The 14339-nt window shown below is 47.5% G+C and overlaps 2 protein-coding genes across 2 annotated transcripts in view; both read right to left on the bottom strand.

Annotated features, from left to right (window-relative positions):
* Positions 1–2589: 2589 nt before the first annotated feature.
* Positions 2590–9950, bottom strand: SEC11A (SEC11 homolog A, signal peptidase complex subunit). Its single transcript, XM_082488665.1, has 6 exons — positions 9832–9950; positions 9583–9692; positions 7478–7627; positions 3629–3748; positions 3045–3102; positions 2590–2878 (listed from the first exon to the last, which is right to left on the bottom strand). Exons 1-6 carry the CDS (start codon positions 9880–9882, stop codon positions 2828–2830), a joined length of 540 nt encoding a protein of 179 aa, XP_082344791.1. The 5' UTR covers positions 9883–9950; the 3' UTR covers positions 2590–2827.
* Positions 9951–10098: 148 nt separating this feature from the next.
* The window catches only part of ZNF592 (zinc finger protein 592), a 42169-nt gene continuing 37928 nt past the window's right edge, over positions 10099–14339 (bottom strand). Inside the window, exons 9-10 of the mRNA XM_082489092.1 lie at positions 13470–13605; positions 10099–12095 (exon numbers count right to left, since the gene is read on the bottom strand). Coding sequence (XP_082345218.1) covers positions 11553–12095; positions 13470–13605 — 679 coding nt within the window. The 3' untranslated portion in view covers positions 10099–11552. The remainder of the gene's footprint in view (positions 12096–13469; positions 13606–14339) is intronic.

Here is a 14339-nt window from a genome sequence, read left to right as displayed (position 1 = left end):
AGGAATCTGTGCCCCAAACTGCGGATGTGATTGAACAGTAATTAAGCAATGAAATTGCCTACCAGAAAACCTGCTCTGTTTGGCTGTAACCACAACAGAGACAGAAGCAATCTTAGCCCTGGCAGATTTTTATTATTTTTTTTCCTTTATAAACCAGACCTTTCAACACCCACATACTTTACAAACAAACCCCATTCCTGTTGTGACACAAAGATCTCCGTCTTTCCTAAGCCTCGAGTCTCAAAGGCTTTGCTGGAGCTGGCCAGACAGCTTCACCTTTAACGAAAAGAAGAAAACTGAAATAAAATAAATAAATAAAAAAAAAAACCCCAAGCAAAACCAAAACAAAACAACAAAAAAACCCAAAACACATCAAGTTCGAACAGCAAAACCCCTGGCTCTGCGGGAGCACAGCAGCACTGGCCAAACATTTCAACATTAGCACCCGGCTGAAGCAGAGATCCTGCACGCTTGGTAGCTCTTCTGCTCCGCAAAGCAGAGTAAGTCTGGCGGGGACAGAGCCAGCAGCGACTCTTTGTCATCCTGCCCCCGCCTTCTCGGTTCCCAGCTGGTGCAGGCTCATCCCCAGCACCCCCTCTTCCCGCTGTGGCAGGAAAGGCGTTAAAGGGACGGGGGAGGCAGCGCGGGGGAGCTGGTGGGTGTTCGAACTGCGAGTGGATTAACCATTTATTTATCCTCGCTCTAATTAGAGCCAACGACTCACTTCACGACCGCAGGTTGCACAGAGCCACGCTCTCAGCTGCGCTGAGCTGAAAATAAGCAGAATAGGGGCCATAGAGATGAAGGCCCACGTCTCGCACCGCAGCCCCTGATTTAGGGCAATTGTTTCTGTTCTTGAAGTGTCTGCAAAGCCCGAAGAGAGCAACGCACTCGCTGCAGCCGGGCTGCAGCAGGCTTCATCCCACCCTTTACCCCAACCACCCACCATTTGTTTTAAGCACTTCCTCCTCGGTTACTCAGCAGGTGCTTTTTAAGAGCTAATCCTTGCACCCCTCCCCAGTCATAAATCCTTTGTGGTTTAGCCTTTTTTTTTTGTTAAAATAACGCAGTGACAGTAACACAACTGCTCCTGCACGCTCAGATTTTCACGAAAGGTGTGAAAGCGAGAGGACTGGGAGAACAGCAACAGCAGCACTTTCAGCGAGTTTTCACCAGGAGGTGTTGATTAGCAGATTTCAGAGGAGCTCAACTCAGTCCTTTACGTGGGCTCAAGTTAAAAACCGATTTATGCACAAAACCAGTTTAAGCTAAAGGCAAAGCAGGCAACGGAGACTTTGCCTTGTTGCTACCTGCAAAGGCAGAAACGCTGCTCCGAGTCCTCAGGAAGGTGCTCCAGGGTGATGGCAGCTCTCAAAGAGGGGCTTTGTTTTCCCTCGCCACTGCCCAGGTTCAGCTTTTGACAAAACATCCCTGCTGTGACTCAAAGCATTTTGGAGAAACTCTGTATCTAAATTCTCTCCTCAAGGGCTCCAGGACTGGGAAATACAGATTTTATTACCATTTTTTATTACTAAGTTATGATTATTCAGAGAGACACGGGCCCAAGGCTCTGCACTAGGGGCTGGACCTGCTGGTAAACTCTTTGCAGCGTCCCAAACTTAAGATGACTTTTTGCTTCATCCTACCCAGGGAACAAATACGAAGGGGAAGCAAAATGGTTTCATGAGTCAGTACAGACACCACAGAGGTGAGTTACAATTGTCACTCGCTCAGTGCAGGTGGCACGAATTTATATAGAAGCAGATAACTGGAGAGCCTCTGCCCTGCACCTCTCCCTTGGGCTCTCCTCTGACACCACCCCGACACAAGCAGCGTCACTACCCTGAATGAGAAGCATAGAAAAAAAAGGCTGTTGCACATGGTGACAAGTGGTTTCTTCTTCCAGACCTCAGGGCAGGGGGGACTCAGCCTTCCCGTAGCTTTCCAGCCAGCTGCAGGGATCATTACAACCCGTTTCCAAAACTAAGAAAATTTTACTATTCCGTCCTACTAAATCATCCCTGCCCAACACCTATGGGTGTTTCCCATCTCGATTCTTCTGTTCCCTAGTGCTGCAGCGACAGCTTAGGCACAAAGCAATCCTTTGCCACCTTCTGCCCAAAACACCTTGCAGTCTTTAAGATTATTTCAGTGTGATTTACAGAAACATAGAAGTGTTGAGCGGCTCTACAGCTCAGGACTGATCACTCTCCAAAAAGAACTGAGGAGCAGCTGCTGTCGTTCTGTAAAGAGAGGACAAGTTCACTCGCTAGGCTCCAGGAGTCGGTCTGCAGCAGCAAAGCCCAGGTACACACCCCCCCCAACCCAGGGAAGCTGGGCAACGAGGCTGCGCTCAGCCAAGCCAAGCAATAACGAAGAACGTGGCAGGGCTCATAGCGGGCGAGATGCAAAAAAATCTTTATTCCAGTTCTGAATTGGAAAAAAACATCACCTCCGCAGCTCACCGTTTGACAGTTCAGTCAGCACAGGGAGAGGTCACGCTTGCCCAGCGGAGGCACAGACTTAGAGGACGCAGTCCTGTAGGCACTTCGAGAGGAAGCTCAGCTTCAAAGTAGAAACACTGAACAGTTTGGCTTAAATTTTTAATATAAAAACTCACTAAAAATGCTAAAATGTGACAAACCATTGGAAATACTGTGACAAACATTCGCCCTTACGCAGTAAAAAACAAAACAAACCCAAACTGGCAAGAAGCTTTGAAATGCGTGTTTTCTTCTTCCTCCCGGCACATCGGACCATCATCTACTTCAAACGTTCATCTAAAAAAAATCCATGGCACCTTCACCTCGTACTTCAGTGCAAGAGGCTACTCTCGATGGACCAGCACAAATAAACCCAGTAAAAAGAGGACTGCATACTGTCAGAGAAAGAAGAGAAGACACAAGAGTGCACTTTCACATCTAAAGACGCAGTAACAGTAGCAAACGTACAGGGCAAAATGGTTCTCTCTGCACGTATGAAGCTCTCATGAACTCATTTTAGCTGGGGTGGGAGAAGCAGGCAGAAAATGAAAGAGTGCTTACCTTAAATTTTGGATAATCATTCATTAAGATAGTCACTATTCCAATATAGGGCACAAATCTACAAGAATAAAGGTTTTATTAGAACAAACAGTATTGGAGGGCGCATACGGGAGAAGCACTGCCCAGGTACTCGTACAAAAGAAGAGTCGCTCAAGCACGCTGAGGGCGACAGTCAACAGGCTTGGGACTTGTTCCTCACAACCCGTGGCAGCGGGGGATGAGTGACAACCAGCCCCAGAGGGTGTTTTAGCCTCCAGATCCCCCTTGCCTGCAAAGATTGTGCCTTGCAGAACAATTTCGATGAAAATTCTCATCACGCCTGAGCATGCACTGCCTTTGTCCATCCAGCATCAAAATCTCAGGACACAGCTCACAGCTTGATACCTTTGCTTAAGCCAAGCTAAGAACTGAACCACCTTTGGGTTTTTGTTTTTGTTTTTTTTTAACTCTCCACAGCACCTCGTGAAATGCTTTCAGGCAGGTCACAAAAACCCAGTGGGGAGAGTTCAAGAAGAGAAGGGGATTAACAGATGGCATTGGGGGAGGGCAGTGTAAAAAGTCGCACCTTTTTCAACTTCACTTACCCTCTCGCTCGTCCTACTACGTCCTTTTTCTCCAACCAGTGCTGGCCTCGTTTGTACAGCCCTCTGTCATCAACGGCGTTATTGTCTCCCTTTGTCAAAAATTTGATGTCACCGTTTTGCCTATCAAAGACAAGACAGGCAGATCAGTCAGAGAAAAGGAACTTTTTAAAAGCTGTTCTAGAGCAAGCATGTAGAGACTAACGCAAAGATACAAGAAGCAATGATATCCTAAACGTTCGAGCAGGCTGAAAAAGGGAAACTCTGTCAAACGTGGTGCAAAGCAGACAGTTTGGGAAAAAACTGCCAATGAAACAATGTATTCTGGCCTCAGCCAAGCTTTCTGGCAGAGTTTAAGAACAGAACCAGCAGAATGAGACACTTCTAAGGAAAGCGCAGCTATTGCCTCTTTGTTTTTGACCTCCCTCGTGTTGATGCTTCTCTTGCTTCAGACACAAATGTTGGGTTCCGGGCTCTGTACTACCACCCAAAATGAGACTTTGGGGTTAAAGCATACGGTTCTACTCAGCAGTGGTCAGAAGCAAGCTGAAACTTAGAAATTATTAAGAAAGGGGGACAGAACAAAACAAACAATACCATTATGATACTGCATGAACTCACGATGTGCCTACATCTTGAATGCTCTGTGCAGTTCTGAAACCCCTACATCCTTTTTTGAAATGGAGAGAAGAACTGGCAAAGGTTCAGAAATGGATAACAAGGTGTGGAACCACTTCCATACAAGAAACAACAGACTAGGACTCTTCAGCCTGGAAAAGACAGAACTGATGGGAGATATGACGGTAGTCCAATACAAATGACACAGACAGTAACAATCAGTTTTTCACCGCCTCTTCTGATACAAGACCTCGAGGGCATCAAATGAAACTCAGAGGTAACAGGTTAAAACAAGCCAGAGGAGGTGGGACGCTTAACTAACACACTGCAAACTGTCTCTCTGGAAGGACATTTTGGATGCCAAAATATTGTATCAGTTCAAAAAGTGACCAGGTACTCCCTAAAAAAAAAAATAATAAAAGGGGGCTTTTAATACAAAACTACCACTTTGTGCCCAAAATGGTAATTTGCAGAAAGCTGGGAAATTATCACTACACTCTCTAGTTTTCAATTCGTTCTGAGGCAAATTAGTTAGCTGGTCAGAAATCCGATCCTGGAGCAGATGAACCTTTGCTTTGACCCGGAATCAGCTGCTGCTCTGCTCTAGCTTTACCCACCATGTTAGGCACCCTTCCCCAGTCATTTCCATTCAGCTTGCTGGAGAGCCAGCAACGCTTGCTTTATAAGCAGCGGTTTGTGCCACTACTCGGGGACAGGCCGGTCAACTCTCCCCGTGGCATCTGAAGGCAGATGCTGAGCGGGAGCATTCTCGTTGCTTGATTCTGTCGGCTTGCTCACAGAAATGACAGATCAAATACAACTCAGGAAAACATGCAGAAAATCTTCAGAGCTCACACTGTTTTCATCATGCCTGAATACCAATGTGTGTTACTTGACAGGAGAAGCTCAGAAGGAAAAAGGGGTAGAAAAAAGAACAGATCTTCCTTCAAAGCACATTTGGCTCAGTGTGGGAACAGCAAACACTCTAGGAGCTTACAGATCGTCTGGAAAAAGATGAAGATACCCAAAGGTGCGGATAATGTAGTTTCAGCTCTGAAAACTGATGGTGTGGGAGCGCACCATCTTATTGAGCAGATTTGACGCTCTATCATGAACCAGCACGAGAAGCCCACAGCACAGCTGCTCCGCCGTCTGAGAGGCGAATGAAATCTGGTCTGGCTGTCCTGCACCAAAACCACTAAGTAAATTTCGACCGCAAACTCTGCGTTTAGTGATAAAGAATGAACTCAATTCTGCTCTGAACAAAGAAGAAAAGGTTAGCAAGTAAAAAAAACATTTTCTCACTAAAACAATACTGATGTGAACTAAAGCCCAAGTTGCCACAAAATCATGGAAAACAGGGAAAACAGAATGTCTTCCTTCATTTTGACACTCCTATCAGCTTTCACAGAGACTTTTCACTGTTTCTATTCAGTCCATATCTACAGGAAGAAATGGGGAACTCTGGCCATTCACAGGACACTCTTGAATTCCAAACTGGCACCAGGAAGATATTCTTCAACTACTGAGAGAAGCAATTAATACCTCAGAGTCCTGCCTTTAGCACCCAGCTTCAGCTCAGAGTATGTATTTTTCAGTTTTATCTTTCCTAACATAGAGATCAGGTTTGTGTTTCATTGTTTTATTTAAATGAAACCTAAAATACTGGAGAATGGCTTTATTTCACAGAATCTCGGATTGGCACTATGGTTCTGTTACATTTGAAAAAAAAAAAAAAAGTGCTGAGACAGAGCCAGGCTTAAAAAAAAAAGAAGGGGTGGGGAATATGTGGAGACGAACTGCCGCACAGAATGCACATTTCTGCTTCTCCTTCCCATACACTGGTGGAGAGAGAAGACCCTGACCTCTCTTTCCTCTCTAATAATCAGCCCAAGCAGCAGCACTGGAGCCCAGCCGAGCCCTTCACATGCAACACGGGAGAAGGAAAAGTAGCATTTCACTTAAAAGAGTTCCCAAGACATGACAAAAAGTGCATGTGCAATGTCAGGTATAAAATTTACCAAGTATACTGACCTAATTTTTAAATTAGTGGTATCAAAGAACAGTACTTTGAAAACAGACACTGTTAAATGTTTTTGATATTGAATGAATTGGAACAGCAAAGAATCTGCTCTGTCTACTGGGAGAGGTCCCGCTCTCTCATAGCCAGGATTTCAGCTGGACTATTTATGCGCTCAAAGCTGGTCGATCTTGATGTTGGGCCAGACAAATGGTCTGGATGTCCCAAGAGCTGTGGCTACTACGAACGCTTGGGGGAAGGGACCATCTCTATCCCATCGACCTTGCTTGACCAGTGCAATCCTCAAATGCCACCTTTACATACGATTCAAGTGATTCACTTAACCTAGGAACAGATCTCCAAGCCCTGGTTCAGCTCCAGTTCATTCGTACTGCAGCAGAAACAGATGTTGGGACCCCATCCAACTGTTGCCCTCTCCAAGCTGGCTTGAAGAACCAGGGATTCAGTTCAAGACTTAGTTTTCACTCAAATGCCTCACGGGGCTGGCTCATATCCCCCACAGACTGGCCTGGATGAGTCACAGTTGCATCTTCCTCGACCAGCAAAATAGGAAAGCTCACAGGTCCAGAGGAAGCCTTGCTTGGAAAACTAAACCCTGTTCAGCAATCAAACCAGAGTGACCAGGCTTCATTCCTTCAGACATGCAGCCTGCTAAACGTTTACAGAATGAACAGTACATGGAAAGCACAGCGCTTATAGAGACTCCGAGTATAACAACGCAACACTTCCTACAGAGAAAAAAGACCTGTCTCTGCATGAGAGCAGGAACCAGGAGCACAAAAACAAGCTTTAAAATGATGTATGCTATACAGAAAACACCCTTCTTGCGTAAGTTCTACCTCTACAAACAAGAGCCGCATCACACAAGCAAATACAGCCATACCTACAGGAGACAACACAGCATCATTACGTAGCAGCTTGGGATGGAAATGATGGCACAGGAGACATTAAGTGACATGGGGAGTCCAGGTTACCAGCACAAGCCCCCCCAGCTTGTGAGTTCTCCTAGATGACCTTTACAAGTAAACCAAAGAGGGCAGATTTCATCTGTCTGAAACTTCTGTGTTACCTCTTCCTACAGCACTTGGATACCTGTTATTGACGTCCCACCCACGCGTTTACCCAAGGAGAGGAGGAAAAAAAAACAATTTAGCTAAACATCTGCAGTACAATCCCCCAAATTCTTGACATACTTCTCATGAATTTTCAGGACGCGATGGACTATAGGAATTTCCCTTCCTTCTATCCTAAAGACCACAATTTCTCCCACTCTGATTGGATCTTCAATTCGGTTCGTGAGGAACAGGAGATCTCCTCTGTGAAACGCAGGCTCCATGCTTCCACTGAAAAAGAGAAGAGGAGCCATCAAACAATATTTAAACACTCGGAAGTAGGTTTCAGAGTTTATAGCCCTTTAAGAAACATCTCACAATAACCTAAATGAAAAGCTCCTAAGAAAACCACGTGGACTTGGAGACCAGGCATGTGTCTAACCTCTACTGCATTCAATCACTGCATAACCAGCAGTTCTGATTTGCTGGGAAAAGAGCAGTGCCAGCAGCTGGTGTTAAAAGCACATCAAATGGGAAAAGCCTTCTGCTTCCTTAATAATAACAGGACTCACCACAAGCAGTATCTTCTCCACTTTTGAGCTCCCCGTTGATAGGGCTACACTAGCAGCACTGCAGTGGTGGGAAGCTTTATTTCATTTATTTTTATTTTTCACAGGTAGACAGATCATCCTCACGAACAAAGCACTGAAAGCATACAGACTCTTGTATTCCCATCTGGAACAGACAGACGGGTGCGCTAAAAATTTGTTATTGTGATTCATCGCTTTGCTTAACGATCTCATTTCAGGCAATGCTATTCAAGTTATTTTTCTCCCGTCTTGTAAATGGCAATTGTTACAAAATACTTAACCTTCTTAATTCCAAATAAATAATGCAGTACAAAACAAAATGATGAACTTTAAGTACTGCATACATTCCTGTTTTATCTCGAGACAGCGCAGAAGCTGCTACTCAGAACAGAAGATCACATCGCCGAAGAAGGGACCTGACCTAACGGCCCCTGTCTTACTCACTGGGAGGAACAGCATGAAACATCTCCCCTGGCCTTCACGGACCCGTCAGGAGGGAACAGGAACACCACTTGCTTTTATTTTGTGGGAGTTCTGTTAAATGGCATGTGGTAATCAACACTGACGTAGAAACACACGGAAAGGCCAACGTGGCCACAGAACAGGCCCCGTGCAGTATCTACACAGCGTCTGACAGCGTCAGCATCCCATGGCCACCCAAGAACCACTGCCACAGGAATTTGGGAATTTGTCCCAGGCACTAGGAGGGTGGGAGTAACACTGGTGACACCTACTGCATGGCAATTCTGCGAGGGCAATAGCCAGTGCCCAAAACATACCCAGTTACAGAGTGACAACCCTTATTGCCAGCCATGTGTATAAAAGGGTACAGCTACAGCTCTCCTTTTCCTGGCCATGTTACAGCTCACTAGAAGGCCAGGAAAAAGCCAAGCAGCTGCAAAAGAAGAGTTAGTGGAAACTTTTAAAGCATGCAACGTACACATAATAACACTCACTGGACATTTTAGCAAGCCAGTTCCCATTTAAAAAGAACCTAACTCTTTTTCACTATACGAGTTTCTTTACCAGCACCTCAAAGATTTCCGCTTCCTTTTCGCTCACCAAGGCTCACCGCATACTTCAACAGTTCACGTAGCAGCAGCGAGCCATGCCGGCAGGCAGGGCAGGCGGTGCCAGCGCACTGCTGCGTTCTGCTGCTGCAACTTCTACTAGGGGAAGTGCCATTAGCCCGGATGAGAAGAGGAGCTCTGCCCCAAACGTTGTTTTTCCCCTGGAAGGATCTGCCCGAGCAACGGGTTCACCACCCCCTGCTTCAGGCCCTTCCTTTTCCAAGTCTCCTTCACCCGCACCACTGAGTATTTCTCCAGAAGGGTTGGCGCGATCCAGAAATGTCTGGCTTGTGCTCTTGCTGTGTTTCTTTGGAAGCCCTTCCCCAGGACTACCTCCCCATCGCACAAGCCAGCCAGCTGACAGAGGCAGGAGAGCAAGATGCTGGTTTTATGGCGGGCAGCCGGCGTGGCTTACCTCCTTCCTCTCTCTCTCACTGTTGCTCTGCGTTACAGGAGAGCAGGAGTTCTGAGGGAGCGTCCCACTGCCCAATCCCTCTGGAAAACCTCCTCCGGCGGGGCCCGACGGTTCTGCAGGCCCCGGGGGGTTCTACCCCGCAACGCCCCCACCCTCCCCCGCGGGATTTACCTCAGCACCACCACGATGGGGCTCTCGCTGCCCGTCACCACCATCAGCCCCTTCCAGATCATGAGGGCGGACGAGACGATCATGCCGAAGTTCAGCACCTGGTAGTACAGCTGAGGGAAAGGGGGGGTGGGGGTGGGGGAGGTGGTCGGTCAGGCCCCGCCGCCCCGGGGCCAGGCAGTGCAGACCCGTCCCCACCCGGAGCCCACCCCTGACACCACCCCCCACCCCTCTCCGCCCCCGGTTCGGCACCTGCCGCTTGTTCATCCGCCGCACATCGTCCAGAAAGTCCAGCGACAGCATCGCCGGCACCAACGGCGGCGGCGGCAGCGGCGGCTACACCCGCCCGGCCCCGCTTCCGCTTCCCGCCCAACTTCCGGTGGCGTCACCGCCCCGCTTCCGGCCACGCCTCTTCCGGAAGGGGCGGCCATGGCGGCCTGAGGGAGGAACGACGCCCGAGGCAGGCACCCGTGGATGCTTTTATTTGCAATACTTTGAAGTAAACATCATAGCAAGGCACGAACGCCGCTGCGGGTTAAATAGATAGGTGATGGCTGGGGAGGGCCCCCGCTATCCTTAACTCTACGTAGGCTAAAACACCCCTAGGCTAACGTACACCGTATCAAAAAATATACAAAGAGTCCAAACTGTTCGTATCAAAACACGCCGAGACGAGGAGGTGAGCGATCCGAATGCAATCAGATAAATAGTTCTTAAATTATTTCAACACCGTCATATAGTAAACAATAACGAGCAGGGTTCTTGGCTCAACGTAATAAAAAATTATGGCATAGAAGATAATTATATATTACACGAAGCGCGTGTGTGATGGGGGAACGAGTGAGGAAAGAGGGAGTCAATATGACTACATGGAAAGAAGTGTCTCCCAAGTGCCGGGTAACACCGGGCCATGGCAGGAGGAGAATGCCGCCGAGGGATGGCAGTGCCCGCTGCTGCCATGGCCTTGACGCCATCCCATCAGGGTGCCCCGAGGGATGGTGGTGCCCACTGCTGCCATCACCTCAACACCAGCCCATCAGGGAGCCCCGGCAGCTGGCTGACACTGTCAGGAACACCGGGATGGTTGGATGGTTTTCCCCTTCTGAGGATGGGGCCAACCTGCCACCTGGCTCTGCCCAGGCTACCCGCCGGGATGAGCCACAGAGCCCGGCTGCACCCACCCCTGGGACGGCTACCAGCAGCGCAGATCTGCTGACAGGCAGCCAGCGAGTCTCCGAGGGGCACCAGGCCCTCCTTAATGCAACACATGGACTTGAGCTGCGCTCACCCTAGACGACAGGGGCTACAAAATTTTCATTCAGGATTATTCCGGTCCAAGACATTTCATTAAATTGCCTTTTGGAAAACAAGGTTGTTATTTGGGCAATTAAAGAAAAATCGGCACAACTTAGAGCTTGAACCTGTCCCGCGTAACGCAGAAGATCCCAGATCAGCCAGCATGGTCCTGACAAGCGTATTTTGCTGAGACAGTGTTAGGAGTTAAAATGAGTAAAACAAAGGCAGGATGGGAAGAGAAAAAAGAAGCCATAAATAGGAGAAAGAAAGCGAGATAGGGAAGGAAAAGGAAGGATGGGGCTCCAGGCAGAGGCTGAGGCAGTGCACGCTCGAAGGAAGAGAGCTCATCTTAAGGAAAACTGCAGCTGCAGAAAGTGCTCCTTGATCCTCAGGAGTTGGACAACCTCCAGGGAGGATTCTCGCCCTGCTTTCCCTTTTCACCTCTCTGGTCTGGCAGAGAGTTAGTGCTTAGGATGCAATGGCGGGGCTTGTTTGTTTTTTTCTTTTTTTTCTTTTCTTTTTTTAAACTTCCCTTACAAATAGAAGTTAATGGAAAGCAATGTCCATCCCAAGAAATCAACAGAGTATTTCAAAGATTCGCCCCATCCCCACCCCATATTTTGAATAAAAACCTCCCAACAAAAAAACCCCGACCAACCAAAAGGGTTTTTTTGTTTTTAAGTCTTAAGAGACTTTGCATGATTGTTCTGCGAGGTGCTATTAGGACCCTCCACGCCACATGTCTGACTGTGTTCACAAAGAGCTGAGTCACTTTTGCACTCTTTGCATTTCAGCTTTTCTTCTTCTGCCGTAGTGTTCATCTCGCCATTATACCCCTCATGTCCGTTCTCACTCATCTCCCTTTGTAACTTCTGCCTTTCATCTTCCTCCTCCTCCTCTTCTTCCTCCTCCTCCTCCTCCTCCTCTTCTTCCTCCTCCTCCTCCTCCTCCTCATCTTTTACTTTATGAACAATGAAGAGGTGTCTGTTCAGGGAGATATGAGAGGTATAGCACAAGCCGCAGAACAAGCACTGGTAGGTGGAGCTGTCTGTCTTGTGCCGAGGTATGTGTTGCTGAAACTCAATACTGATGTCTGTCGCAAATCCGCATTTAGCGCATTTCCAGTGCGCTTTCAGTTTTTTGGCTGGCGGCGCATCTGAACCCGCAGCGGTCTCTGCCTGACCCAGCTCATCCATTGCCATCCTCTTTGGAGATTTTGCCTTAAAAGAACAAGATTTAAAAGTTAATTTATTGTTCAAGCACATGGAAGAATTAAATGCTAAATTCCACACGTGTATCTGAAGACACCTGAGGGTGAATGCAGGTCAGTATTTTGATACAAACTAAACAAAGCCATGCCTAGGGACTCCTGTTGCATTGCCTTTCCTACCAGCACCCAAACCTCTCACCCCAACATACAGGATCCCAACGTCCTGCGACGGGAGACCTGGGAGGGGTTGGCTGGGCAGAAAGGTGATGGGGAAAGAGAACGTGAAGTCGGTGCGGGAAAGAGGAGCCCACAGAGCAGGGACAGCTGAGGGACACGGGGATGGTCATTAACCCAGACAATGCTTCTCAGATTTAACTCTGGACGTTTTCCCCTCCACTTGGGCTTTTTCTTCATGGCATCTCTCATTAACTCATCCCCTCTGTCTGACAATCCCGCAGCATGCTTCTCCTCCCATGAGGATGGCTCACTTTGCATATGTCCCTTCACGTGATTTTATCTCCTGAGCCAGCAGCATCGAGCTGTCTTTGTTTAGAATACAGCTTACACGCTTGTATTTGCAGACCCAGCTGGAGCCATGTGAAGCCACCGTCTGCCCCCATTTAGCTGGGTGCCCCGGTACGTTGGGTCTGCTTGGGGGAAGCAGCCACCAGCTCGTGGAAGCGGATTCCTGAGTTAGCCCTGGTTTCCCTTATGGCATAAATATAGAGGGGAGTCAGTCTTGGCTGCGATCCCTCAACGTGAGGGTACTGACGAATGATAAATTGCAGTGATGGGGAAAACGTACGTCTATTTTTAAAGTAAGTGGAGCAAAGAAGCCCAATCAGGCAACCCTCCACTCCAAACCAACCCAAAATAAAATCAGTTGAACGGTCGCGTTTGCTGAAAAGCTACACAGTCCTACTTAGGAGAAATTCAGTTCTCATAGGTAATGGATCTAATAAGTATTTTAAAACAGAAAAGAAATCTTTTGTAACTAGCAGAAAAAACAAGGGAGAAAGAGGAATAATGTACCGGGCTCATGAACAGAGCAGCAAGGGAAAACAAGGGTAATAACAAACCTAAATTAGACCTGGTTACAAAGTAGACTGAAAAAAGGGCCAGGAAAACACAGGGCCACATGTTCAAGAATATCTTGAAAAATGCAAGATACATTGCCCTGATGCTGCTGCAGCTCAGCTGCGCTTTCAGTTCTGATCCCGACACTGCCAGAGAAGCAAACTGGATGGAGCTGAGAGGAAGGGAAGGAAATCTGCCGTAGGGATGAGAGGGCTCGATTGCCGCAAGACTGCGGCTTGACATAACACCCCAAGTGAACAGCTACTCCCAAAGTATTTTTATTTTTCAATGAAAATATATCAGTTACTTCTGCTGTGTCTCTCTCTGGAGCTTTTGCTTTGGCCATCTGGGATAAGTCTGGGTTTTTGATGCCGTGCATGAGACTGATGTGATTCTCCAGCATGAACGGCTGAGGAAACGTCTGATTTTCATCTGTGCAGTACCTTGGAAATACAAAAAGGAAGAAAATTTATTAGAGGAAATGCCCGGCTGTTTGTTTCCATCCAAACAGCTCTTTGCTATGTGCCAAACCAATGGGTATCACTGGAGACAGACGCTGGTGAGTAATGTACTATTAGATTACCAAAATATGCAGCAAATCATCATTTTAATAACAGAGCATCACCCCTGAGAGAAATCTAGAACAATTTAGAGTTTACCACAGTAAGCATGAATGAGAATGAAAGTAGAGCGCATCTAATTTACAGTACAGTACTAAATAAATGCGGGGACTAGCTGAGATCAGGCCCACTGCGATACATGCTACACAAGCACAAGATAAATCATCAAGATGGAAAACGCACGGGAGAAGAACGACTCTCAGATGAGAGACCTATGCACAGAGGGCTCTCTTCATGACTCGCTAACACCGAGGAGGCCTATGGCACAACCCGGTTCTGCACCCAGCGCTCCCAAGAACCAATGCAGCACCCCAGCCACAAGACCACGTGTATCCTAAAATTCTTAAAAAACTGCTCAACTTCCAACTTCGATAACAATAGCCTAGGCAGAAGCACTCATGAACACATCATTTATACATAACTATCCACGTTAAAACTTGGTAGGATAGAAGAGCTGCCAGAGAGCACAGTTGACATTTCAAAAGGAGGTGTGAAGGGGATGTGCCATCTGTTAACCTTCACTCCTGGATGACCGAGGTCTACTGGAAATAAGTGCC

The sequence above is a fragment of the Vanellus vanellus genome (genome assembly GCF_965231255.1).
Source record: "Vanellus vanellus genome assembly, chromosome: 11".
Taxonomy (NCBI): Eukaryota; Metazoa; Chordata; class Aves; order Charadriiformes; family Charadriidae; genus Vanellus; species Vanellus vanellus.
Note: the sequence above shows the minus strand (reverse complement) of the source record. Positions and strands in the feature narration are given on the sequence as shown.